The following is a 27,589-nucleotide window of genomic DNA, read 5'->3' on the forward strand; positions in this document are numbered from 1 at the left end:
TGCAAATCTGTTCTGTTTGAGGTGCAATATATGAAAAGTCATGGTTAGATCAAACATTTGTTGTTGTTGTTGTTGTTGTTGTTTTATTTATTTTTTTCATGTCTTAAAAGCCAGAAAAGTTAAAAAAGACAGAGGAGTTAAGAGAATGAGGACTGATTTATAGGCAAAATAATTCTTTTTTTCTTATTACCACTTACTGTCTTTTGCTCTCAAATCTCTTTTTTGGTTGCATATCTATTCTGTTTGAGGTGCAATATATGGTTAGATCCAACATGTTTTGTTTGTTTGTTTGTTTGTTTGTTTGTTTGTTTGTTTGTTTTTTCATGTCTTAAAAGACAGTGGAGTTAAGAGAATGAGGACTGATTTATAGGCAAAATAATTCTTTTTTCTTATTGCCACTTATTGTTTTTTGCTCTCAAATGTCTTTTTTTGGTTGCAAATCTATTCTATTTAATTAATTAATAAAGAAACACATGTCTCTCCATAGAACCATATTGTCCAAATTTTAGACTGGGGAGTGCATACATTCTAAATGCACCCATAGGCTCCACCTGAATAATCTGAAAAGTGCGCACATTACCCATACCCATAGCAACTGATATTTTTTCTGTCAAAATGTCCATTTGATAGGTGGATCCACCAAGATTTCGAATCCCACGTGGACATGATACTTTACATTTTCTGTTCCTCACACAGCGGTCAGTGTTATTCAGTGTCAGTGAGGAAGATGAGGAGAATTTGGAGTCTAGGATAATGATGGACCCTGCCGCTTTTCCACATCCTTAACGGTGTGATGTGTCCGTTTGAATCCACCTCTTGATGCTGAGTTAATTAGTTTCAGACGCTTGTTAGTAAAGTATGAGCCTGTGCGCGCCTCGGTTCATGGAACTTGGTTAAGATGCGTAATTAATGTGTGTGCATGTGTGTGTGTAGGTGTGTGTGTGTGTGTGTGTGGTCCACTTGATTCAGCTCCATCTGTAGGCGTCAGCGGATGACTGGATCACAGGAGACAGCCTGTCCCTCAGAGGTGAGTCTGTGTCCAGCACCTCCTTAGCGCTGCGTTCGCGTCCTTGAACGTCTCTGCGCGCTCCGACTGGATACAGGCTCAGTGCGCGTCACACCGCAAAAGCGCACAACAGCTTTTATTTTTGTCCCCTTCAGAGCCAAGCGAGTGGCGTTTAGCCAAGGTTGGTGGTGTTTTTAGACTTATGTGCGCTCTTGTATTTTGATTTTTTTGTGTGTATGTGTGTGTTCAAGCCACGTTATGGGATTGTTAAAAGGGAAATCCACGTTGCGCAGAGATTTTGCGCGTCGACGCCGTTGAGAAAAAACTTGAGGTGTACAGTGAGGATTAAGAAGATGGATTTGCCATATGTACTGAAATACTGAAATACTGAAATGTCTGCAGAAGTGGCGCTTTTTGCAAACTGACGCTAAATTCCAGGTAAGAATAAACAGGTTCAAACAGACTAATCGTCACATTAAATGTTCATATGTGAGTATATAAACGACGAAAATATATCATTATCAGACTACTGGGAGCATTATGGGTAAATTAAATATACTTAACTATATCAACTTTTTAACTTTTGACACGCAACTTTAGAATTCAGTTATATAATATTCATTTGTGTTTTAAAAAAAAAATTGCGCAATTCCATGTCACAAAACAAACATTACTTATCTATCTATGCTGACTTTGCAAATACTTGAATTCATGGCTTGAACTCATCCTTATGTCATTTTCCATCAGTTATAATATGACTACTACATGATTCTATCGTCTATAAGTAAAAACTGGCAAATACAATATATACTTTTATACATTAAAACTACATTTTACAATTTTTACAGTTGTCTTTCATTGATAAATCTCACTTTTCTCACATTTTGTGTATAACATAAGGTATATTCTACCTGTTGCTTATTAAACACAACAGTTTAACAGGTGCAAAATAATATTAACCCATAAAGACCCAGCACTATGTTTGTGTCAGTTCCCAAATGAATTTTCTGTATAACTAACCTTTCTTAAGTGATTTATTATAATATTATCTTCTGTACTTTGTATTTTATCAGTATGAATCAGGCATTTTCCTGTATTTAATTCACTGATCATGAAAATGTTTATAAAAGATCAGATTAAAGTTGAGGGCATGATATCAAAAACATAGCACACTGCAAAAAAAAGTGACTTTTTCCAGTAAAATCGATCGTAAACTGAACATAAAACAAACATTTCTATCTACTGTCACTGATCCAATTTAATGGGTTTTACTGGTGAATCAATGCTGTAGAAGATGATGGTGTTTCTACGTTCACTGTGGAGCCTCTGAACGTCCAAATGGGTCATATCTGAAGACCATGAAAATATGACAAACAACATTTCACACCAATTATTTACATGTTTTGATAGAATAAGTGGATCAACGTGTATTAAACAGTTTAGATCTGTAGATGGTTTTGGTTGGTGATGAATGTTTGGGTTTTTATGGGTTAAAAATCAAAATACTATCACAAAATCCAGTTTACCTATAAGCAAACAGAGTGCATTAGAGGGTATCATGTTAAAATCTATCGATGGGTTGTTTTTGTGAGAATAATGCTTCTTTATCTTATCCAAGGCAGACAAAAAAAATTTTTTACCCTGTGTCTTTCCAGTATTATGCAATATTCTGTCCATGCATCTGACTCAGAGAACACACGTTTACAGATTACACCAGGAGACTTTGTACTCATAGAGCTCAAACACCACATCCACTGACATTTGGTCGCATATTCAACAAAAACAAGGCTGTTAACTGTGGGCTGTGTCCATCCTATTCTGCTGCCATGGAAAAAAAAAAAAAATGTCAAACTGGCCACGATGAAGCCTCTCATGTTATTGGCATCGAACTAAGTTGTCAGACCAGCTTTGCCTCCTGTGCATTGGCAGTGACAAGTACTTCAATTTGACTGTGACAAGGCTATTGGCAGTAAACAGTGATTCCCCTCATTCAATTACTTAGACTAGGACTAATTTACATACATGTCCACCCCCTAATAAAATGAAAAAAAAAAGCGTCAGCAAAGATTTCAACCTAACCTCTTGAAGCCCATTATTTAGCATCCTGTGAAGGGCATTTCCCCCAGAGAGACCTTATGACTGCAAGGTGTAGGGAGTGATTTCTGGCCAAATAAACACACATATAGTAGAAGCTTTTGCCTCTGGTTAAAAGCACCACCTTAACTTTGAGGCGCTCTTTTTTTAGACGTGCAACAGTCAGCTTTCTTCTCCAGAAACAGGATACAAATACAAAATCTACAAAGCTCCATACAGACCACCTGCTGTAAGGATTCACGGGACTAAATTTTCCACATGCGCATATATACCAAGTTAAACAGGTGGAAAACGATAAGCATGTTTCAGGGGAAATATAGCTTAAAAAAGAAATTGAAAAAACTGAAATATTGATAGGGCTTCTGTTCAGGTTTGTTGCATGTAGAGATGATATTGCACAGATAATTGTATTCTTGCATAATAATGTTAATACAGAATTCAACGTAATAACTCCTCATTGCATCAGATAAAAGGAGTGAATATACTCCCGTCTGTTAGTACTTTAAACAGACAGAACGAGCTTCAGAGTCTGATGAAGATGACTTGACTGTGGATCTCATTTTCCTTTAGTAACGTATAAAATCAATATTAAAATCAGTCAGGTTGGAATACTTATTGAATTCCCTGTCAACTATCAGTCAGGATTTTAATGAATGCTACTGACACTGGTGTTTATGTATGCAGATGGGATGCCTTTATCTGTGTGAGACCCAAAGACACTGAAGTATCATGGCCTTCCTGATCTTCCCATCATCTCCTCCGAACCTGACGGACCACTTCATGTATGACAGTTTCATGCAGGCCAATGAAACGGACCCTCAAGGGAACACTACGGACTTCAGTTTCACCAGAACCAGCACGGTGGTCATCACCTGCATGTACTTTCTGGTCTGCACCGTGGGGCTCTGTGGAAACGCCCTCGTGATTTACGTCATCCTACGCTACGCCAAGATGAAAACCGTCACCAATATCTACATCCTCAACTTGGCGGTGGCTGATGTTCTCTTCATGTTGGGCCTTCCTTTCATCGCTATCCAGTTGGCGCTCGTCCACTGGCCGTTCGGTCCAGTGCTCTGCAGGGTAGTGATGACCGTCGACTCCTTGAATCAGTTCACATCCATCTTCTGCCTGATGGTGATGAGTATCGACCGCTACCTGGCTGTGGTGCATCCAATCAAATCTACAAAATGGCGCAAACCACGTATGGCCAAAACCATCAACATGGCAGTGTGGGGGGTGTCGCTGATGGTCAACTTACCCATTGTTATCTACAGCGGTATCATCACAAAGCATGATGGGAGCTTCTGCACCATTGTGTGGCCTGAGCCTCAGGAGGCCTACTACACGGCGTTCATGTTCTACACCTTCATCCTGGGCTTCTTCCTGCCCCTCATGGTCATCTGCCTTTGCTACTTGTTCATCATCATCAAGGTGAAGTCGTCAGGTATCCGAGTGGGCTCATCCAAGAGGAAGCGCTCCGAGAGGAAGGTGACTCGGATGGTGTCCATCGTGGTGGCGGTGTTCGTCTTCTGTTGGCTGCCTTTCTACGTCTTCAACGTGACTTCGGTGACAGGCACCATCAGCACCACACCCATTCTGAGGAGCACCTTCGCTTTCGTGGTGGTTCTAGGATACGCCAACAGCTGCGCCAACCCCATACTGTACGCCTTCCTGTCAGAGAACTTCAAGAAGAGTTTCCAAAATGTTCTCTGCCTAAAGAAGGTGGGAGGGCTGGATGAGGCTGAGCGCAGCGACAGCCGGCAGGATAAATCTCGCATCATTAATGACCCTACAGAGACTCAAAGTACTCTGCTGAACGGGGACCTGCAGACCAGCATCTGAGCAGACGGAGACTGCAGCGACAGGCGTCTCACTGAAACTTAAAACAGTCACGTTTTATCAGTCTCCACAGTCACCTCAGAGGGAGGATGATCAAATATTAAACAATGGATTCACTCAGACACATGGCATTTGTTGAAGAAGACAAAGCACCGACGGAGATCTTATTGATGTGGAACTGCATGTTCCACTGTTTGCCTCTATTGTCCACACATTGTTGAGTTTCCCTAGCTGTTAATCAAATCATTGTAACACGAGCAGAAGTCAAATCAAATGTTTGCTCTGTGATGTAAATCAAACGAAAATGAAATCTGTTCTATTTGCCTGGAGTTTATTGACTCTGACAGAAGTAGAGCAGATAATAAAACCTATTCGCAAATGTTCCCCTGGATTGCATGAAATTTCCATGGAGACCCAAGATTACAGGAGCTGTTCCAAGTTTCTTTTTTTTTTTTTTTACTTATGTACTGCATAAAATAATAATATAACTAGGTGGACATACTGTAAGCTGTAAGTGTCACATATTCTGGATAGAACTGACATCATTACCCTTTTTTATTTTAGTCCTTATCTCTTATTCAAGTTATTTTTTCCTCGAGTGTTTCGATTATAGGTAGATTTTTCCCTTTGTGACAATATTTATTTAGCTTATCTTCGAGGCTGTAAATAGGAATTGTAAATAAGTAATGATTTTACATTCATGCACGGAACATAATGACCATTACAGATATTGATTCCGGTGTTCTGTGAAATGGCGGTCTAATTTACAATGTATCAAATGTAAATGAGAGTTTCAGTGTTCGGTAGCAAAATATAGTCATTTGTTACTTTTTCCGTGCATCATTACAGTAACATGCATTATTTATATTGTACTGGTTTAGTCAATGTATGGAGCCAGTCTCTAACCAAAGTGCTGCTATCATGTATAGAAATACTGCTGTATAGTATTATATAGAGAACTATCACTGTTTGTACCGGTCTGAGGTTTTGTTATAAATCCAGTATATGATGTAAGATGTGGTCATTTTTTGAGGTTGTTACAGTAGCTATTATCAAACTGACCGCCAAATTCTCACTTAATGCATAGAAATGTATAAATAGTGAAAACCTAGCATCATATTTTCTATTACAACAGTGTAAAAGTATTACGGTTGATATTTGATGAATGACTATTTTACTCCAGTTTGCTCTCAACTGCAGGTGAAAAGCACTATTACTAACAGCTGGGGAACTGTTTTAATCCAAGCAGCAGGAACAACCATATGCTCAGTTGGTTTCTGTTCCCATTACTGAGCTGCATTATTATAGGAGAGACAATATGGTACAGTTACAGAAAAAAATTATTAGACCATCCTTGTTTACTTCAAATTCTTGTTCATTTTAATGCCTGGTACAACTAAAGGTACATTTATTTGGACAAATATAATCATAACAACAAAAATAGCTCATAAGAGTTTAATTTCAGAGCTGATATCGAGTCATTTTCCTTGGTTTTCTTGATAATAACCAAAATCACTTAACCCTATAAAGCCTGAACCTTTAAATCATTGACAGAAAATTCCAGTTCTTTGAAACTGGAGCCTTTATTGGTCCTTCTGAGCAACCAAAACTTTTTTTTTTTAAATATCATTTTCCATGTATGAATTTCAATTTTGTATCATATTTGATACATCAGGTCTCAGTGCTCAAATATTATTATTTTTGAACAAACCAAAACATAATATAACACAAACATGTCTTACTAGAAAAGCACTCAGAGAGCGCAGACCTCTGCCAAGGCAGATCAGTCCCCCCCGATCACCACCTAAATTTAAACATTTGTTCCTTGTGCTAGTATCAACATTTCCTGAAAATTTCATTTAAAATCCATCCATAACTTTTCTTGTTATCTTGCAAACAGACAGACAGACAAACCCCAATGAAAACATAATCTTTTTGGCGGAGGTAACAAATTGGTGATTCATTTTCAAAATTGGCAAAGTTCTGCCTCCTGACAATCTTGTAGTGTCACTGGAAAAGCCTCTGGTGAACGAATTCCTCCCTTCTGGCAGATTACCCATTTATTGCATGTATCTAATTGTATACATCAGGTTTAAAAAAAAAAAAAAAATCACATAGATCATGTAGAGGGCTTCAAAACTCATGTATCAAATATGATACATTCGGCGCTATAGGGTTAAGTTCTTACATCAATATCTATGGCATTGTACTGCCAAAAACAGTGCTTTTAGGCATTCCATATTTTCTTTTCTGTCTGTTTTAGTCACATGATACACACAGGAGTTAATACTTGATTGCATAACTATTGTTTTTGATGACTTTTTATGGTCTAATCATTTTTTCCGTGACTGTATTTGTCTGTTTGTATAAAAATGTTTGAGTGACCTTGACTTTCGGACTGGCCATGGGACTGCCTCGTTGCTTCCCACTGCCAGTACTTTCACATACTTGACATGCTGCCTCTCACCCATCCCTCCCCCTTAATCCTCAGTATTTGGGGCGGCAACTCGAGTGTGGTATTCGTCTCCAGAGGTCAGCAGGATGTGAATTTGAGAAGGGCTAGAACACTTATCCTCAAGAGGCTCTGGTGTTCCTCTATCATCATCATCATCATCATCATCATCATCACCTTGTTGCTCTGGGACCCCAGGGTGTCTGTTTTTGGCCTGGCCAGTGTGTGACTCGCTGCCTTATGCTGTAATGTGTGTGTATAGTATCTAGAATTTAATAAACCTTCGGCCTACGTGTGCAGATTTGGCCACAGACACCGAATCCAGTGCCAGGTTGTGACTGATGTGCTAATAATCCTGAGTGAGAGTTTATCATTCATTCCAAACACATATGTACATATATATATATATTCATATGACCCATCTGAAATATTTCTTGGAGCCTCCCTGAGCATGTTGCATTGATTATACACTTTCCTCATGTGCACCCACACACACACATTGTGAGCCCCAAGCCATGACTAATCAAATAAATCTGTCTCTGCAGTATTTCTGAATTTGTTATGTACACTATAATGTCTTATGACCACTGAAAGGCATGACTTACCTCTAGTGTCTTATATTTCCATAGCAACAGTGACCGTGAGTGTTACTCCCATGGAAACTATCATTAACATAATAACACAGAGATGACTCCGGACAGGAATGATGAATGTACACTGGAGTAAATGAAATGAAAAAGAGAATGCAAGACTTTCATCCACTGAGCTGCAAAAACCCAAACACCTCATTTACACTGAATCTAAAACGAGTGTATATTATGTGTCGTATATGTACAAAATGTTATGTAATGCAGTAGCAGGTATTGTTATATAGTAAAAGATGTAACAGAGGTGCCACACTGGTTTATTAGACTATTTGCTAAACTACCAGTCTGTTGTTATTTCCCATATTCCATTGTTCTTTGCAATAAACTTTGTTTTTAAGCTGCTTTGGTAAGCTGTGTTTAAGACTTTACTGAAGATTTTCCATTTGTTGCATTAGTGTTAAATGTGTTCTCATAAGATTTCTTTTTATCTGTTATGCTTTCTATAAACTTTTCCGTTTCTGTGCCATTTTAGTCAAAACGGAAAACAAACACTGTACATGCCTGTTCTGATACTAAATAAAAAATAAATGACAAATGGTAACGTTTCCTCTTATCTGTGGGAATGACATTGATGCTTAAAGGAAGTATAGAAGTCAATGAAATGTATAAAAAATCTTTTAATTAATGATCAGTTATGTTCACAATAAAATAAAGTTTGAACTTTCCACATTACAATTATTTGCAATATGTTGGCCATTCCTATTTTACAAATACTGTACAGTTTCATGTCTGCCACATTTAACACTGGAGGTAAAAATTAAAGTCTGATATTTACCATAGATTTAAAATGTTACAACAGCACAAGAACTGGATTTCCTTTGAGTGTATAAATTCCTTCCATGTGTGTATTTACAGTACATACCTGGAAGTGCTCAACCTGGAGTGCAGCTGTAAATTCATTGTGCTTCTTGGTTTGGCCACATGATGGCGCCAGAGTCAAGCAAATAATTACAACTACTCCTGTGGTCAGCAATGCAACACTGAAATGAACTAAAAAATGTGAGTGTACGTCTGGAGGTGTGCTTCAGGGTGTTGGGACTTTAATATAAGGTCATTATGTTAAGTCTGATTGCTACAGACACACCGCAGTGCAGAAATGTTGTCTGGATCAGCAAGCGTGAAGGCAAAAATGAGACAAAAGACAGTACATAGACATTCCAGTTTTGTTCTGAGTTTAATCACTGAAACGGATAATGAAGCTCTTCTCTTCCTTTTCGTTTCAGCTGCGTCCCTGAATGTCCTTGGGTGGCCTCAACTGCTCCATGATACATCAAAACCATAGTGCGACCATTTCACAAGTCTTTGATATTACTGTGTCAAAACCCAGTGTTGCTCTCCGTCTGAGGTTTTGCAGCAGACCAAAGGATATGCATTTGTTTTTAATTACAGAGCAGCTAAACAACCAGGGGTAGTGGTATTTTTTTTTTTTTTTTTTTTTTTAAATGTGGCGTTACTTTGTGACAGGTTAGGGCCCTCATCTTATACATGAGTGACTATTTTTAATTGTTTTTTTATACATACACAATCAGTGATATTCAAACAAAACAGACCACAACACCCCGATGTGTATGTGCGTTATCTAAAGTCCAACTTGACAGCATACTGATTGAATAGAGCACTGGGTTTACTGCACTGCAGAGGCAAGACACACCACGAACCACACCGGTCTACACCAACCACACAGTTGCCATGGAGAAAATTAACACTGATGGATTCTGAGCCAGGCTGTGGTCGCCTAAACATGCGATGTGCTTTACCCTTTAATACCGCACACAATCGCCTTTACATCGTCACAATACAGAACAAAAATCATGACGGGCAGCAGGCCTTGAGGCATTACTTTAGGTAATTTTTCACATATTAAGAGCTCATGATTGCCCAGTTACATGCATTGCTGTTAAATGGGCTTTTTTTTTTTTTTTTTTTTGCACAGAGCATTCAAGGTGTTCAGTGAGGACAGACCACAGCGTTCTCCTCTACTCTGTAAAAAGAACTTCCTCTGGAGTTCATGTATTGTCTTCTCTTTCAGAATGCCTTACGAAACCCAAAGCTCACATTCAACATACAATTCATAAACAGCAAAGGTGAGCCAATTTAATCATTACCATCATTATACCAACAATTCCACAAGAATGAAAGTATAATACGTCCAAAAACATTTCCAGTACCAGGACAGTGAGGGACATATGACTTGTACTGAAAATAAAAAAAGGACACTGAAAAGACCAGTAAACAAAAAAAATCAAAATTCAATGTTTTGCTAAAAAAAATAGATATTCCCTGCCCTCAACCAGACTTAAAAATAAAACAATCAACACAGTAAATAATGGAACATGAGCACACTCAGGTCCAAATCTGTTTAGTTTCCATGGCAGCGCTTCCCCAGCAACTGGCAAAGGCAGCATCTTTAAGCTCCCCCATGTTTTCTTTGCTCTTAAAAAATAGATGTATACTAGATTCATACAGTATTTCATAACTAAATTCACAAATGATAAGAATCATAACCATACCTTTAAAAATGTTCTTGCAAAGTTCATAATACGTTGATTTTATTTTTCATTTTTTGCGTTTAGTCCCATATGCATATGACGACAAACGGTCTTCCATCATGATTAAGTTAAATGCTTGGTCAGTTGAAACGAGAGCACCATGGGAGAGAAATGGAGGGTGTAAGGGTGATGTGAGGGGGTGGGGTGGGGTGGGGGGTCAGAATACTGTGATAAAAATCCAGATGTGCCCAATCAGCATGATGTGAAGTCATGCTCAGACTCTGCCCCTGCAGCAGGTAGGGGAAGGGAGAGAGAGTGAGGGGTAGGGCCTCTTCCCTCTGCCCAAGTCTGGAACTGACGATGCCCAACTCTTCCTCCTCCTCTCCTCTTCATTCAGTTTTGTCAAGTAGATGCCAAGAAGTAGCTCAGTGCTTTTTTTTTTTTCTTTTGAAAGGTTGCATGATTTCACACGTCTTTTGTTTTCATCCTCCCAGACCAGAGGAGCAGACTGGTAGTCAAAGAGATTCAGGTAGGTTTGTGTGTTTGCGTTTTGTCCTGTCCCCGGTCCCTTGACTCTTTCAGAAGCAGTGGTTCTTCATAGTCAGTGGCCGCAAAGACTACTCATACTCAAGGAACTGTTTATGGTAGAATAAGAGATATCTGGAAGCAAACAGACACATTTCAGTCAGGTTTCATGGTGTATCTTATTATTCTTCTTAATGTTGCTGACCTCTGGTTACTATTCTTACCCTTCACTATCGAGTACATCCTTAATGCTGGCCTTGGTGATTATGGCGTCATCACATTTAAACCACTGGTCTTTGTGCTGGCGGATGAAGCTGGTGTAGTGGCCACTCTCTAATGTGCCTTGGTGGTTGACCACCGCAAACAAGGAATACCTGCAGGTAAAAGGCATTTGATGAGCCGGTTTTCGTCATCCCTCACAATGTAGCTGACATTAGACTTCACATCTTTTACGTTGTTTTTACATATTATAACCTTACATCATGACACCAGTAACCTGCCACTTATATCAAGACAGTAAATGTCTCGGAAAATGAAAGCTACTGTAACTGTTGATATTTCAAATTGATTGAATCTGGAAGTCACAGCTCGATGCTTCAGGTTATTAACACATGTTTTTGTGCTCTAATACAAATGTCCAGTGTGACGTCAGTGCTCCACTTAAGTGTTAATAAATTAACTGTTAATGAGGTACTTACTTATTGTCGTTGTTTAATACATCAACTGTCTGTTGATACTGCCCGTTCATTCTGCTCTCTTTACTGTGGGTGTAAAGACAGGAAGAAAACAAATTACAATCTCTAATGCTGCATTCCTGTGGAAAAGACGCTACAGTGTAACAGAAATCCACTAGGTGGCAGGATTATCTAATCTATGAATCTTCCGTGGCCGCACCGCTAAGGATCCTCTCTATGAACCGAGCTGAATGGATGCTACAGCCAGGGGTGGGGCAACACTGCTGCATGCTCTACTGACACTAATATATATTTATAGGGACCATCTGATGAAGCTGTTTAAGCAAGCGCTGCAAGTTTTGTGCATGCCCTGTAAAAACACTAAAACACTACTAGGTTTATAAATAAGATTTCATAGTCAAACCGTCCCATTTCTTCTAGAAGCTCGCGTGTGTTTCGTAGGACTAAAACAGGCTGCTTACCTGGACGCCATGAAGGGCGTCATGTCCAACTCTAGCGGGAAGGAAACGTACGTAGTGATCTTCCTTCGCAGTTTTGCAGAGTGCTCAAACCGCTGGAGATGGTCAGAGAAGAGGGGGGGGGGGGGGGGGGGAGAGAAAAGAGGGGGGAAGGGGGAAGGCGAGGAAAAATGGAAAACAAGAGAAAGAGAGCGTGGGGGAGGGGGAGGGGAGAGGGAACATGTTTAGAAATAACCAGCAGCTTGATTACAACATACAAAACATGACACAGATTATGAAAAGTGAATGTTCGCATTTTAACCCTGTGTATCACACATTTAGAATTCACAACAAGATAATAAGAGGATTGATCTGAGACAATCTTCTCTCAGCCTGTTCCTATGAATATCATAAATACGTTATAGGCTTTCAGTACTGTATGATAAATAAAACATGGATGGTGGATTACTGTGTGAGTCATTAAAATCACAGGTGTCCTGGGATGGTGCATGGATGGGCAACACAGCAGGAGGTAATGCAACAACAATTGAATCGAATTATGAACACACCTACGCACATGTAAAGTACCAAACAGCTAAGCACCGTCTGAAGTGCGTCTCCTTTACGTATAAAGCAGATAGAAGTCATATGTTCGCAAAGAAACAGAAACCCGCAGAGGCAAAAGTATCCATCAGCTGTATTTACAACACGCCACAGTGTTTGCTATTTTGAAACAGTGATGGACAAAATTAGATGTGTGGATGATGTAGCTCAATGTAGCCTTAAATAATCAAATTGTCAGACAGTGACAGATAATGTAACAAGTGATAATTGGCAGCGTGTTGGCGCTGGCTGACTCACTTTGAGATGGAAACATGCTACGATGGGGAGCTTCTTCATTGTCAGCTGTTTGGTGGACTCCTGGTAACTATGGCAACCGCCACACTTGATTTTGGCACTGCTTCCTAGATGCTCAGGCCGTGTAAACCTGCAGAGAGAGGGAATGGAATAGAAAGGACGCACAGATAAAGGACGAGTAAGCAAGAGATGTGTGTGAAATAGAGTGTGAACAGAGAATGAGAGGGGAACAGTTATGTTTATTGTGTGAGACTTTTTTTTTCTTAACACAAGCTCTTTAATACCATCTGCCCCACATGTCTAGTCCTAGATGAATAAGAAATATTAACAAATCTGAGGAGCTTTACACTAAATCTGCCCATGTGGAGTTTTGGTGCATCTCTGTATGGCACTATCCCAAAACCCCCCAAAATCCTGGAGCCCTGCTGGTAATGCCAACGCCTCTATCACCACGGCAACAGCTCTAACCAGTTCTGTACCTTTAAGAGACTTGCTGCAGCAACTAGGCGTGTGTGAGGAGCTGCAGTAAAAAAAAAAAAAAAATCAGAAGCAAAGAAGGCGAGAAAGAGAGAGGGGGAGGATGAGATGAATGGGAGAAGTAGGGGGTGAGGGCATGAGGGGAAAGGAATTAGGTAGAGAGGGAAGGGAATGAAAAAACAGATAAGGAGAGGTAGAAGAGAAATTGCAATAATGAAGAGGCAGTAAAAGGAGATATGAGAGGTCACACCTGCTCTGCCAACCTGATGATGGTAGAAGATGACACACACGGATAACAGGGTTGTTGTGAGTGGACACCATATGTGACCCCTCGTGTAAGTGGTGGAATTGATGGAATTGATTTGACTTCAAGTGGAGAAGTTTGATACTCAAGGTTTAAGGGGGGGGAGGAGGCAGGGATGCCGCAAATCAAATCCTACCCTTCTAAGCTCACTGAAAGATGATGGCGACAAAATAAACGCCTCCTTACATTTCCGACTGATTCATTTCAAAGCTAAGGATGAAGTCTGTAAAATGGCTGGTATTGTGCTTTACTGTATGTGAAGCTGTACCTGCGAAGGCAGTCTGTGAGCGTGGTGGACCCTGACAGGTGGCTCTCTCCATTGACTGTGCTGCCATCTCCCCCAGGACTAAGAGGCCAGAAAGGCGTAGATGAGCCTGGCAGGTCCAGACTGATATCCCAGAATGGATCTATCGTTGTAGAAACCCCACTAGAAAAAAAAAAAAACAAAGTGTAGAGAATGTTGTTATAGAATAATAACAATTTTTAATGTTGTTATACTTGCATGTCGCTGTTGTTTTAAGAGTCGTGATGGAAGGATTAAACAGAAAACACGAGTTTAAATTCACACAGCATCCATAGATTCTGATCATGTTTTGGCTAAAGCCTGCTAGAGATTGAGTGTGTGCATGTGCATAATATTCACACTGTTCTTTGAGGCCCATTTGCAATTCAATGAAGTGTTACATCAGACAAAATTGGCTTTACATAAGGAATTTGTATTATTATGGCCCAGTGACTGTGATGGACTGCAGCCCAGAGATGAGGCTTGGAGAGTAGAATGCATACAGTTTACACAAATATATATATGCGTTGGGGATGGGCTGCCGCACATCATCACTGTGATTAGATGAGTCATGAGGCTGTAATGCCCAACAGTACCAGAGGGCGGCTAGTAAAGCGAGAGACTAGATATTTATAGTGGTGAGAATATATATGCTCTGTGTAGTCGGGCACCAACATGGTACCATTTCTGTTCAAAAAGCTTTGGAGAAAGGACGGCCTTACCCATAGGTCACCTGAAGATCTGGTCAGATTGATAGGTAATACATCATCACTAACTGTTTGTCAGCAGTCTTTGGTTTCACAGTAGAGGCAGGTAAAAACCTACTGAGCCGAGCTGCTAGATTGGGCGAGGTGCTTTGCAGTTCAGTGCAGCGTGCTAGCGTTAATGTGACAGGACAGCTCTAGGGGGCAGGCAGCGCTTGGGTTGTGCTGCTGTCTAGACAACCCCCCTTACAGCAGCTCTGCAGGGACCAGGCCTTTAAATAAGAGCAGTGAAGAGGACAGGACGAGTGGTTCACCCACTCTGGGAGGATGGGTGGTGTCCACATCGATCAGCAGAGTGGTGTAAGGTGACTAAAGCTTCGCGGGGCAACAGGAAGAAGTGGATGATGGATGAGTAAGTCAATGTAGGATAAGATGAAAAGGAGATGTAGAGTGTTAGTGATACACGGCTAAAAGATGACAGCTGACATCTCTGGAGGGATATTATTTCAGTATATTCTCCTTTCTCTATCTAATATAACAACACACATAAGCACACGTGCTTACTGGCAAACTTGACAGGTAACATCTGATTGCAGGCCCCCAGTGAAGATTTGGTCAATGATGCAGTTACAGTGGTTTGGATTGTTGGCCTTCTTCCCATTGTCGTCTCCTGTGGACACCAGAAAGCAGAAGGTATAAAATACACACACACACACAGATAATACCAACAACCTCTTTAGCACCTCTGAAGGACTCAGTCTGGCCCTTTTTCTCACTTTACCATTCCCCTGCAGCAGAGCCTCTTTGGCACTTCACAACTCCCTTGATTCCCTGAAGCCAATCAGAGCGAGCCTTACTGGAGGGTGTGTGGGTGAGTCAGCCTGTCATTGCACTGCAGCAGGACCTATTGAAATTCCTCACACTGCTTGCTTGCCATCCCCCTGGTACACTCCATTGTCAGTCTCCTTCAGTATGTTTCCAATGAAGTAAGACACCGTGAGTAGATCTAGTAGCGTTTCCACTGCGGGTGGTGGGGGTGGCACAGACACATCACACCTCGTGACATGGGGATATTTCGATGATGCATAATGTAAAAGGTGCATTCTCCTCAAAACGCATCCTGCATGGAGCTCATGATCTTAGCTATTCTTTTTTTTTTGTGCAGTATATATGCATTATGCTCTTTATAACAACAAACAAGGAAATTGGTGAGACTTATGTGTTACTAATTGCTTCGCTTTCTTCTCTCTTCTAAATGGCAGCATTGTTCTTGTCAGCTGACAAATCTGGAGGACAGTAACAACGCAGCTCTACCCTACTCATAAGCAGGACCACGGCTTGGCACAGTTACCCACAGTTACCCACTACTACAGGCTGTGATGGAAAAACCTGTCACAGTACAGTGAGGTGTGGGAAAGTGAAATAAGCTAAAACTTCAACTTATGTCTAACAAAACAATTTTCGTGTAGAAATACCTGGATTAAGCATGTCGATATGGATGTACCGATATACTGTATTGACCAATATTGGACTTACTGACTGCCATCAGCTTGTCAGCAAGAAAGAAGACATTCTCTGAGGGCAGCAGAAAGTGTTTATTTGATGTTCTATATTTAATATTGTAATATTTTTTTTTCTTTGTGTGGCACAAAAGGGGCAATGAATAACACTGAAAACAAAATTAAAGAAATGTTTGTCGTTTTAAACCTCACTATTGATTTTGGCCCAGAATTTCAAGGTCTTGCACTCAGTTTGTAATCCTAATAACCAATTAGTTGTACAGTGATTTTTACTGTGATTTGGCATAAGGATTCAGATCAAACTTACGGATGGTGTCCCCTTTGCAGTGCCGGTGTAGTACATCCAATGCTGCGATGAGGAACTCGTGGGCATCCTGCTGCTCGTAGCCTGCGAGGTGACGTGCGTGAGTCCACACCAGGTGCAACAGCCGGAAGGGAATGTGGGGTGAACGGTGTCCCGAGTAGAACTAAGAGCAAGCAAGAAAAATGGGAGTGGTGGTTAGCCTATTTTTCCAGGTGTGGGCTGTTACATTTCATCATGTCTTTCCCAGTCTCACAGTTCAGGCGGTTATACATTATTCAGAGGTGAGCCACAACACGAATCTAAAACTGTCATTCATGATGAGACTTTTAACCGTTTTCCTTCAGATGTAAACGACATGTCACCTGGTAGGACCAGTCGCTGCTCCAATGACAGCACGTCCATAGAGAAGGGGGGGATACGGTGCAAAAAAGCAAAGACAAAGTGGCTGGAGGACTGGGAAACGGGGGCGTAGGAGTAAGAACATCCATCTGCAAAGCACTGCAGTGTCTTCGCGTTACCATGGGAATTAAAGTGAGTGACAGCCCAGTTCAGGGTCAGGAGTTGTGGGTATGAAAGTAACAGAGCAGAGCATAGCACAAGAGTTGGCAGGTTACAAACACTACAATGAAGATACAGCCCTATCTCATTAATGCACAAGAGAGCACTCGTTTTTCAACACACAGAAGCCACACACACCTCGCTTTACTCTCCACAGTTCTTTCTGAAGTCAGATTGAGCTGTGAGGGGGAAAAACATGTCAAGCTGACGTCTTTTCTGAATCCTTACAGGTTCTGCTTCTTTTCAGCAGTTTGAAGATGGCTGACAAACGAAAGACACTACAAGAAGAGCGGAAAACGGGGGAGAGTGGAAGAGGATCAAAGCAGTCTTTGCCGCTCCCGTTCATAACTAAAAACTGTGTGTGTATGTGTATTTGGAGCTTTTCATGACGATATGGGAGTGGATTATAAAAAGAAGAAAGGTAGAGAATGAAAATAAGGGTGTGGGTAAGAAATGGATGTAGAAAGAATAGGGAAAGACAGAACTGTGTGTAAAGCACTGTGTTTGACAGACCTTACACTTTCAGCCAAATAATCTATCAGTGACTCCCTGCTGACAGAGGTGAGTGGTTTCCTCCTTCAAGTGTGATATAGCTGAACGGTACGCCAGCTGAGACAGGGATGGGTTATATATGTTGTTTTGTGTAGAGCTTTGTGGAAGGGAGGGTCGTGATGACTCAACTCATTACAACACCACTTGTCATCTGTGGACCCATATATACTGAGAAGTGAGAGGGTGTAAGAAAAAGTGAAGCAGTGTGGGAACAGACCAGGCAGATATTACATAATACTCAGAGCCAATGAGTCCATTAGATATATACCAAACTTTTGTATCAAAGAGCTGAGATTAAAGGGTTATCAACAGCTATGCAGAATAATTGCTGAACATTCTGCCCATTCACTCGCACATGGGACTGTGCATTCCTTTCAAGCAGGATTTTTTTTCTTCTTTTATGCCTCCTTCTTTTACTTGACAAAAGACGACAACAGTGACTCAGCCTTCTGCAGTGGGTTGCAACACAAGAGAATGTTTATGTATGCATATGTTGTTAAAAAAAAACATCTTAAAATTAAAAATGAAATTCAGCCAAAATCACAAGCTTTTTCTTTGTGGGACTGCAGAATCCTATTTAACAACTAAACACACGCAAGCTTTGCATCATACCTCCTGAAAGAGCTGCGACATCTCACACACCAGACAGGAGTTTGATTGCATCTCGCACTTGTGTCTGTCGGAGAGGAAGAAGTCTCGAAGCAGCGGTGTGTGTGTGAGGGCCTGAACAATACAGTTCATGAAACATGTGTTGCCCAGATTTATTAACCCTCGTAAACCTGTAAAACAAGAGGGGGAAACGAGGAGTGAGAACAACATGGACATGATGACAGATGACAGAAACTCTTTTGGTGATGAAGGAAACCTGAAACACCACTGTGGGTCTGATCAATCGGTTTCCCCAGACAGAAACTTTGTTATTAATAATTCATAGCTGTGTATTATTATGTGTCTGTGTCCCTTTCCATACTGAGAAATTGCCTGTCTAAACTGTCTTGTATGTATGTGAATATCTCTGGCTTTAAATGTTGAGGGTTTTTTTTTTGTTTTGTTTTTTTTAAAAGATGGCTGGACAGTAAACAATATGGTGTTAGGTCAGGTCTGCCAGCAAAGCCGTGAGCATCCTGGAGCAGAACCCAGAGCTGTGAATGGATTCATTTAGAGTGAGAAAGTGAAGCTAGATTCCTCTGGTGATGGCCAGTAGAACAGGTGAGACACAGCCAGGTCTTGGGTCTAATCCAATTGAGCAGGGTTTGGGTCTGAAAGAAAGTTCTCAGCGAGGGCTTAAATACTTCTGACTGGATCTGGTGAGCTCACTTGAGTCAGAGTATAGCCCAAACGGGGTTACTAGTGGAATTCTTTAAAGATATAAAAGGATGGAGGATAGCAGGAGACCGCGGGCAGAAGGAGAGAGAAAATACACGCACAAAATCAGACATACAATGGAGATAGCAGCAAGGGACTAAAGGAAACACACAATTGAGAAAATAGAACAGAGGACATAAGGTTTAGGAGAAACATGGATAAATACAGGCCCTCTGTGGAGTGTATCTATCAGAGAAGGAACACTGTGTTCTGCTTCTCCCAGTGATGTGCCTGTGGGCCTATCCAGTCCTGTTAACCTTGGGTACCACTCTTAAACGCCTGAGTGACATCAAGTACATTTTCACCAGAGGCAAACATACTCAGAAACAGAACTCTAGAATATTCTCAAGAGCATGCAAACCAGAAGTTGAGTGATTTACTGAGTGATATGTGTTTTTTCAGCACAAATAATAATTATTCAATCAAGAGGAGTCAACTATTCAGAAGAGATATACGTTATACAGTAAAAGTAAAAACAGGGTTCCAACAGGTTTCTACAAATTAAATCTAAGACTTTTTAAGATCTTTTTTTAAGACTACTTAAAACAGAATTTAATGCCAATTTCATAGCCTACTTCACAGACATACTGGCAAAAAATTTGTGACTCCTAGAATGTAGGAACATGTATTTATTTACTACGACTCCTTGATTCCTATTGTTCAGTTGAATTGATTTCTTGAACATGTTGCAGCGAACTTAAAACACGTTCCCCTCCTCACGTGTTGGACTGAATGTCATTTCTGCAAAGTTAGCCATGATTGGTTCCTCATTTCAATATAAATTGTCGGGTTGGAACGGATGGAACCGAGTCGACTAATGTTACATTCTTTGCAGCTTGGGCATTTAAACACAATACAGACAACAAGTTTATGGCAACATAACTTAAGACCTACCATATCAAATTTAATACCTTTAAAGACTTTTCTAAAGGTATTTAATACAGATTTGTAAATTCAAGACTTTTCTGATGTTTTAAGAACCTACAGGAACCATACAAAAATCTGGGTGTCAAATTATCTTAAATCCACAACCGACTGTAAAATAAAATAAATAAATTACAGTGTTGACAGGCTTTAATTTGTATCTGTTTACCAATCTGACAATGCTGTGGGTGAGACAGGAGTGACTACAAACCAGCAGGATTGTATCACAGCAAAATAAAGTACTGAAAATCATAAAAAAAAAAACATGCTACATGTCAAGTGGGATTATTGGTCACCCACCCCTGCAAAACACACATGCCCAGGAACGAAAGTTGCATTGATTACAGCTGAACAGTACAGTACTCAATTGCCCACCTATGGTACAGTTCGTAGTGATTTTCCTCCGCTTTGGATTGTGTCGTAATAATTCTAGCTCCCGCTTGGTAGGCTCCCATGTTGTGTATTTTTCTCCTACACCTGTGGATACAAAGAAACAAGGCAGTGAGTAAGACGGGCTTGTTTAGAAAGCAGTTCTAAGTTCTTTGACGGAAAACAAAATGCTATACCTTGCAATTTCCAGGCTTTCCTCTGTTCTTCTTTGGCAATCTGCTCCATGTCTTTGTCGTATATGTAGTCTTGACACACAAAACAATAAATTCCACCGTATAATAAGTCTATCGCTGGAAGGAGAAAGGAGGGAGAAGAGAGGGAGAAAGAGAAATTGCAGCATAATTACAGATAGGATTTTAGCACAGTGGTACACATTGAGTTTTATTTTACTGTCCAACCTCACTGGCACACTCAGCCTCGAGAATAGTGCTTTCTCCGCCCTAAATTTTTTCACACACACCTTCTCCACTCAATATATTTCCATCTCATTGCTTGCACTGAACAAATTTAAGGGTTGTGAAGGGGAGTAGTGATGGAATAGGTGTATTTGTCTCCTATCCCACCGGTGCTTATAAAACACCTACCTCTTTCATTCTCAAACTCCGCAGCAACAATACCTCCGCTCTGTTGCCGTGACAACCTATTTTTAGCCTAACTGGACATTTTTCTGTTTTTGGTGCTACCCACACTGAGACAGTGAGCTAACGCATCATGTAATAAAAAAAAAAAAAAAAAAAAAAAAAAAAAACCTTAGTAGTTCATGCTGTATTTTGGTCACTGTGCCATCATTTTTTTTTTTTTTTTTTTTTGCATGCGTGTGTATTTGACTGTGGGAAAGTGAAATAAATTAATCGGAAAAACACGATCATGTCTTTTCTGTTATACCATAAAGCATGACCACCTTTGCTACCAGTGCTGAAAATGATGCTTCTGTCTAAGCAGTCAAGTAAAGAGGGAAAAATGACAGCAACATTAACAAAAAAAAAAAAAAAAAGACAGAGACGATATAAGCAGAAATTGATATATTTTGCCCACTTAGATGAAGGATAAGAGGAAAGAATGAGAGGACGGGGAGGTAGAGGGGGAAAAAAAAATAATAGAGAAAAAAGATATGAGAGGCTGACAGGGGAAAAAAAAGCCCAGAAAGATGTGAAAGAAGTCCTGAACAGGGAGCGTTCTATGTGGCAGGCTTGGGAGGTTGGATTAATTTGATTAGAGGTAAAGGAGCGAGTGCCAATGTCATAGAGGCTCCTGTGGAAAGCTCAAAGCTAATTAACACTGTAGGACCCCGCACTCGGTGAATGTGTGTAACCAAACTGATGGAGAATATTAAATCAATTATGGCTACTCAAATAATTTAGCAGCCATTCTGTCACGGTTTCTTTTGTTTTGTACAATTCTTCATGCGGATAATATCAAAATCCTGCTCATTAGTTGCCACTGTCCTATTTGACATAATGAACATGTTAAGGTTAGAGCTCAGCCTTCTAGTAGTGGTGGATTATAAATGTCTACCCCTCCCCTGCTGCTGTATGGAGGGTAGTGGAGTAGCTTAAACCTATCTATGACATTTGACTGGCTAAGGCGCTTCCACCAAAACTGTAATGCGCTGCAGTTACAGTGAAGTTCAGCTACTCGTCTGCTAAGAGGAGGAAGTTGCCCAAAGTAATGCTGTAATCCTTCAGTGATAATAGCTGATGCTGCAGTGGGCCGCAAGGGTGCATTTAAATGTGAGGGCTGACGTGACAGGATGGAGCCCTGGGCGTGTGGTGGGACGCTGTATTGAAAGTATCATTTTACCACTTAAAACCGAAATGCGCGATTGTCTTGTTAAATCCAATAATGCAAAGCTCGACTGAGTGTGTGACTTACCGAGATTGTGTCTCTTGTTTTTCGCGTGCTCGTGGATGTGTTTCTTCGTAAAACAGCCAAAAAACACGCAGTAGAGACAAGAGTGGAGTCGGTTCAGGTGGGCGCCACACATGTGACAAATACACGACTTGGCCTGGAGAGAAAGACCCAAGGGAGGAAAGGGGATTGGGGGTGGGGGTTCAGAGGAAGGAGAGGACAGTCAGTATGGTGAGAAAAAAAATCCACTGCTGTTGTGAGTTTCAATGGAACTCCCTGTCAGCTGAATTAGATTTCTATCTCGCAGTCAGTCACATAAACACTTCACAAGGCACGGTGCTTGGAAAGTCTTGATATGAAGACGGACTAAAGATTACAGAGCCTGTTGACAAATCCACTGTAGTTAAATAACAACATATTTCCACTGTGAAACTTCCACTCCCCAACACATGCAGGCCATGATGGGATTTAATGCTTGGCAGGAAAACGCGAGAAGGCAGGCAGAATCTGGCTGAAAGACAAACCATCACATGTAGAGTCTGTGTGACTGATGTAACTACAGCGAATCACAGCGATAGATTGTAAAGCAGAAAGTCGGTTGGTCAAATTATTAATTCATGAGCAGAAAATTCATCAGCAGTTGCGCCAGTTATGGACTGAATCATCTTTCAAGAAGTATCGCATTTACAGCTTTTAAAACATGAGAACAATACCTGATATTTTCAGTGTCCCCATTTGTCAGAGAAAAGATTAACCAAGCATGGTAGACAAGTGTAGACACGGTGTGCACTCAATTCTGGGAATATATGCGATACGCTGTGCTTGAGTAAACCTCAGTGCATAATACCTGGTTTTCAGCCTTAACTGTATTATAAAAATCTAAAAACCGCAGCCCTCTAAAAGCTTTTACACCATATTTAACACACAACCCCAATCTGTCGAATACATTTCACTGCACAGTAAAAAGCATCCAACAACACTCAAGATAATGAACATGCAGTCTATAGGGCTGACTCATGTAATAACAGAAAATGTACATTAGAGATGCCTTAGTTCTTTTCAATCACTGTGATGAAAACCAACAGGGAAGAGTGCTTTGACAGCTACACTGACAAAAAAAACAGAGGATGCAATACCTGGCCCTTAGTATATGAACGTGTGATTAAGTAGGATTCCAGGCATTATAACCTCTTAACATATACACCACATGTGTTTCTGTGGTAATTACAGCAGACAGCAACATCTTTTCTGTTGCTATAGAAGAGGAAAAATGGGCAGATGGAGCTACTATATCCAAGCTTTAGGGTGAAGAGCTGGCAGAATCCGACGGCACAAACATGAATGAAGACAGAGGAGAAAGTAAAGACATGGAGGATAAAAGACACAGTGCATGTCTGACCTCTGACATTTTCCGTTGTAAAGAGTTTTGCTCTTTTGCTTTGATTTTGACTGAATAGAAATTCTCACTTGCTAAGTATTTCCTTTTCATTGAAGTGCCAGCATTCACTTCTAAAATCTGCTTTAATTGGTTGCAGATTAAAGAAAGAAAATCAACCCCCATACGATAAACTTGAGCTGCATCGGCTAACATGAACTTGATGGCCCTGTAACGTATTGTCTACTTATTTCTATCTTTAGTCTACACAATAGCATAACCTGACACCATCTGAGCAGAATTAAAGCTTATTGTCCAAGAGTAATAAAAGGAGCTCTGCCAGTCAGTTTACTTTCCTCTCTTTATATGACCCAGTACAGTCTGTCCAGAAAGATAACTGCATCACATAACTCCTAAACTTCAATGTCAAATCAAGGTCGCAATGTTGAAGATTGATTTTATAAACAAAGCGTTGTTTGGGATACTGTGGGCACCAACAAAAACCAACACATTTTTTTTGCAAACACAGTACCTAAGGGACTTTCTGTAGCTAATTTGTATATGATTAGAAGATCATCGGTATAATTACACTATTAAGATACAAGGCTCAACTACACAGACACCACTGTAATCACACTCATACATCCTCTCTAAATTCTATGGATTTAAACATTAAAATCATCTGGTCCTTCCCATGTTCTCAAATTACTTAAATCTAGCCTCAAGTGTAAACAACACACAGCAGATTCCAATGTTCCATTATTTATTCAACAAAATGAAGCCATCTTTAGCAGCAATAACTAGATATAATCCATTTTTGTAAGATTTTATCCATCTCTGACATTACTATAATACTGCTGACACTAAACTGAATTATGTATTTCAGTATTCACAGCCATACTCTGCAAAAATATGAGAGGTGATACTCAGATGTAAAAACTTCATGCATAATAGTTCTGTGCAGAAGTATTACTGGGCACAACAACAGATACATGATGTCACATGACTCTCGACCATCATTATTATCATAGCTATATAGTTTTTACATTCATTTGGCTTAGTTGGTTCCCAAAAAGGCTTAGGCACTGTAACAAAGGAAAATCCTGAAAGCTGCAACAGAGAAAGAAGTGTAAGTGATATATACAAGGTCACCTCCCACAGTATTACTGGACACAAGACCTGTAATACTGCTTACTTGTCTGCTGGACCAGCTTATTGCAGTACAGCTTTGAATGTGATACATCTAGTCAAAGCTGTTGAATTGACTGAACTAAGAGGGAATAAATATTTATTGACAAGAAGCTGGAGTTTGAATGACTTTAGCCAAAGTTTACGAAAACTTCCGCAGCCAAGTATTTCTATTCTAGTCATTTTTTCATCTTTGGGTGAAGTCAAGAGAAGGTTAACGTCTACTCAAAAAAATTAAATTACAATAATCTAGACCAAAATTATATTTTTGGGTAGGTAATAACTTATATTTTCAGGAAAATGTATTCTGAAATGAAAAAAAAATTGTGAAAAAAAGAGGAGATTTATGAGTCTGAATGTTTGGAAAGTGACAAAGTTCTCTGCCGTCATTCTGGGTTCATTTTACAAACTCATAAATAAACTAAATTTATCCCAAATACATTGCTATTTGTCTGTTATATTATTTATGTCATAATCTAAACACACAGTGTTTAAAATTAATAAATGCATATATCTATGCAAAATACATTTGAATATAATGTTATTTGTATGTTGTAAATATTGCTAAAAAAAAAAAAAAAAAATATATATATATATATATATAGATATATATATATATAGATAGATAGATAGATATAGATATAGATATATAGATAGATATAGATATGAAATTGACAATTGAAATAAAAAATACTTAATTTGATATTTGCTTTTGTTGTCCATCCGTGTTGTTTTTGGCTTTGTCCATCCGTGACACTACCATTTTTCAAAACTTGCCATTTAGGTATGATAAAATATTTTTTTCCTCTGACCAATTATTAGGTTGTAAAATAGAGAGTTAAAGGCATACACTGAATACATTTTAGGATGAAAATGTCATAGAAACTCGCAAAAAATAGACTTTTTTTTTGTCCATCCGTGACGCAGTAGTTTTTGATATTTTTTATTTTACAATATTTGAAACTAAATTTTATTTTGCCCTTTGAGTATGTTTAACATGGCATTTATACATTTCAATTATGTGTAATATTTGTCTTAAACGTGTCTGGTTCAAAAGTTATGAATCAAAAAGTAGTGGGCTGTCCATCTGGGACGCCTTTGACCTTGCCCCTTTACTTTTGCAAAACACTCTCCAGAGCAGTTCATGTGTGGAAGTGTTCAGAAACAGAAAGTTCACAGAAGTGGACGATGCACAATTAAAATCACAGTCTCATGCAGACCTCTGACTATAAGCTGCAGCTGGAAAGGGGTGCAGAGGCTCTTTACAATACATTCTTCAAAGCCAACATCATGTTATAGTATGTTACGGATGTCTGTTACCACACACGTCTGTATGTTCTGCTACACACAGGCTGCAAAACTCACAGGCAGGTCTATGTTTTGGCTGGGCTTGGCCTCATTGTGATGACACTGCAGCACAGGGATATTCTGGGTCGTAGGGACTAAGCTCTGTTTTTATTCATATTGGTGTTACTCAGCCTGCTCTGAATGGACATGCAAGAGAAAGCAGGGAGATTTGTCCCGTAAAATGAGTGGTGAGTGAGACACGAAAAAGAATTAGAAGACCTGAGTCAGAAGATGGTCATCTAGTGGACTATTTAACTGTGACGCAGAGCTTGTCTCAGTGATTTACAATGTGCAAATAAGGGCAGAGATGAGATTTACATGAAAAAGGGTGTCTACATGTATCACAAGTGGCTTTTCTATTGGACATGTGTGCAAAACTTCACCGATATTTACTAAAAGTCAAAAAAACAGAAGTGCGTGATGTCAGTTTTTCCATTAAATCACAAATGCAATGATTTGTTTATTTATTATTGTGAGATGACACAAGAGGTCATTACATAAACATGGAGACGAACATAAATATCACATTGATTTACAGATATACTCATCATCATTATTGTTGTTGTTGTTGTTGTTGTTGTTGTTGTTAATAATAATAATAATAATATTATTATTATTATTATTATTATATTTACCCCTGTATCCCCTCCAAAATTCAAAAAAAAAAAAATTATTCTGTTTCCTGGTGTGTCCACACATACCGCATCACGTTTCTCTTAAAACTCTTTTACTTCACTTGTTGTAACACCCGTCAACATCTGCTTTGTTTTTTGTTTTTTTTTGTTTTAGTTTGTTTTGTTTTTATTAACGTGACTCTGGTTGCAGAAAAAGAGCTTTCCATTGCAGTTTTGTGTGATATAGGCTACCAATTGCGCTATGCCTGAAAAACCACCTCTAGGCAGCGCAAAAACTTTTCATCGGAAAAGGAGAGTTTCGACAAAATTATAGTTTTTCCATTAGGCAAACTTTTATTTGCAAGTTATACTGGCACAATTTGAGGGTCAATGGGAAAGCGGCTACATTAAGAATGACTTTTATTCAAGTTCTGTCGATAAATATAAAAGGTATGTACAGGTGCTCCAGTGTAAGGGTAAATCTAGGCTGAGGCAAGTGAAAGCATAAAATAGAAGTGTAAAAAGTACAGTATAAAAAGAAGTATTCTTTTGAGTTGTGGACATTTTAGTAACAGAAGGGAGAAAGCTTGATTCACATTGATAAAAAGACATTTAAAGCTGGATATGTTAAATCAGATTCAACATTTAAGGTGATTAAGACCTAAACAAATTAAAATGGAAGAGTACATAATGGCTTCTGGGGACTAATATTTATGAAAATGTAATTCAAGACATTAAACAGACATCTTGCATAAGAAATTGGATGAAGCAGCATTGGCAAAAGTTTGAGGTGC

The 27,589-nt window shown here is 39.6% G+C and overlaps 2 protein-coding genes across 4 annotated transcripts in view; one reads left to right on the plus strand and one right to left on the minus strand.

Annotated features, from left to right (window-relative positions):
* The first annotated feature begins 1,120 nt into the window (after window positions 1-1,120).
* On the plus strand, window positions 1,121-26,679 carry LOC115424227 (somatostatin receptor type 2-like). 2 transcript variants are annotated; one of them, XR_003936067.1, is made up of 4 exons: window positions 1,121-1,444; window positions 3,785-5,972; window positions 16,073-16,082; window positions 26,669-26,679. XR_003936067.1 is itself a non-coding variant. In XM_030141347.1 (2 exons), exon 2 carries the CDS (start codon window positions 3,830-3,832, stop codon window positions 4,940-4,942), a length of 1,113 nt encoding a protein of 370 aa, XP_029997207.1. In that variant the 5' UTR covers window positions 1,121-1,444; window positions 3,785-3,829; the 3' UTR covers window positions 4,943-6,081. The 2 variants fall into 2 exon arrangements, 1 of the variants encoding a protein (XP_029997207.1); XM_030141347.1 differs by lacking the exons at window positions 16,073-16,082; window positions 26,669-26,679 and having other exon boundaries at window positions 3,785-6,081.
* The window catches only part of LOC115424225 (ubiquitin carboxyl-terminal hydrolase 22-like), a 29,211-nt gene continuing 10,968 nt past the window's right edge, over window positions 9,347-27,589 (minus strand). For both annotated transcript variants that reach the window (XM_030141346.1, XM_030141345.1), the window contains 12 exons: window positions 22,296-22,428; window positions 20,600-20,713; window positions 20,409-20,510; window positions 18,357-18,523; window positions 16,638-16,797; window positions 15,375-15,480; window positions 14,092-14,250; window positions 13,046-13,172; window positions 12,209-12,300; window positions 11,751-11,813; window positions 11,277-11,426; window positions 9,347-11,187 (listed from right to left, as the gene is read on the minus strand). In XM_030141346.1, coding sequence (XP_029997206.1) covers window positions 11,145-11,187; window positions 11,277-11,426; window positions 11,751-11,813; window positions 12,209-12,300; window positions 13,046-13,172; window positions 14,092-14,250; window positions 15,375-15,480; window positions 16,638-16,797; window positions 18,357-18,523; window positions 20,409-20,510; window positions 20,600-20,713; window positions 22,296-22,428 — 1,416 coding nt within the window. In that variant the 3' untranslated portion in view covers window positions 9,347-11,144. The remainder of the gene's footprint in view (window positions 11,188-11,276; window positions 11,427-11,750; window positions 11,814-12,208; window positions 12,301-13,045; window positions 13,173-14,091; window positions 14,251-15,374; window positions 15,481-16,637; window positions 16,798-18,356; window positions 18,524-20,408; window positions 20,511-20,599; window positions 20,714-22,295; window positions 22,429-27,589) is intronic.

The sequence above is a fragment of the Sphaeramia orbicularis genome, chromosome 8 (assembly GCF_902148855.1).
Source record: "Sphaeramia orbicularis chromosome 8, fSphaOr1.1, whole genome shotgun sequence".
Taxonomy (NCBI): Eukaryota; Metazoa; Chordata; class Actinopteri; order Kurtiformes; family Apogonidae; genus Sphaeramia; species Sphaeramia orbicularis.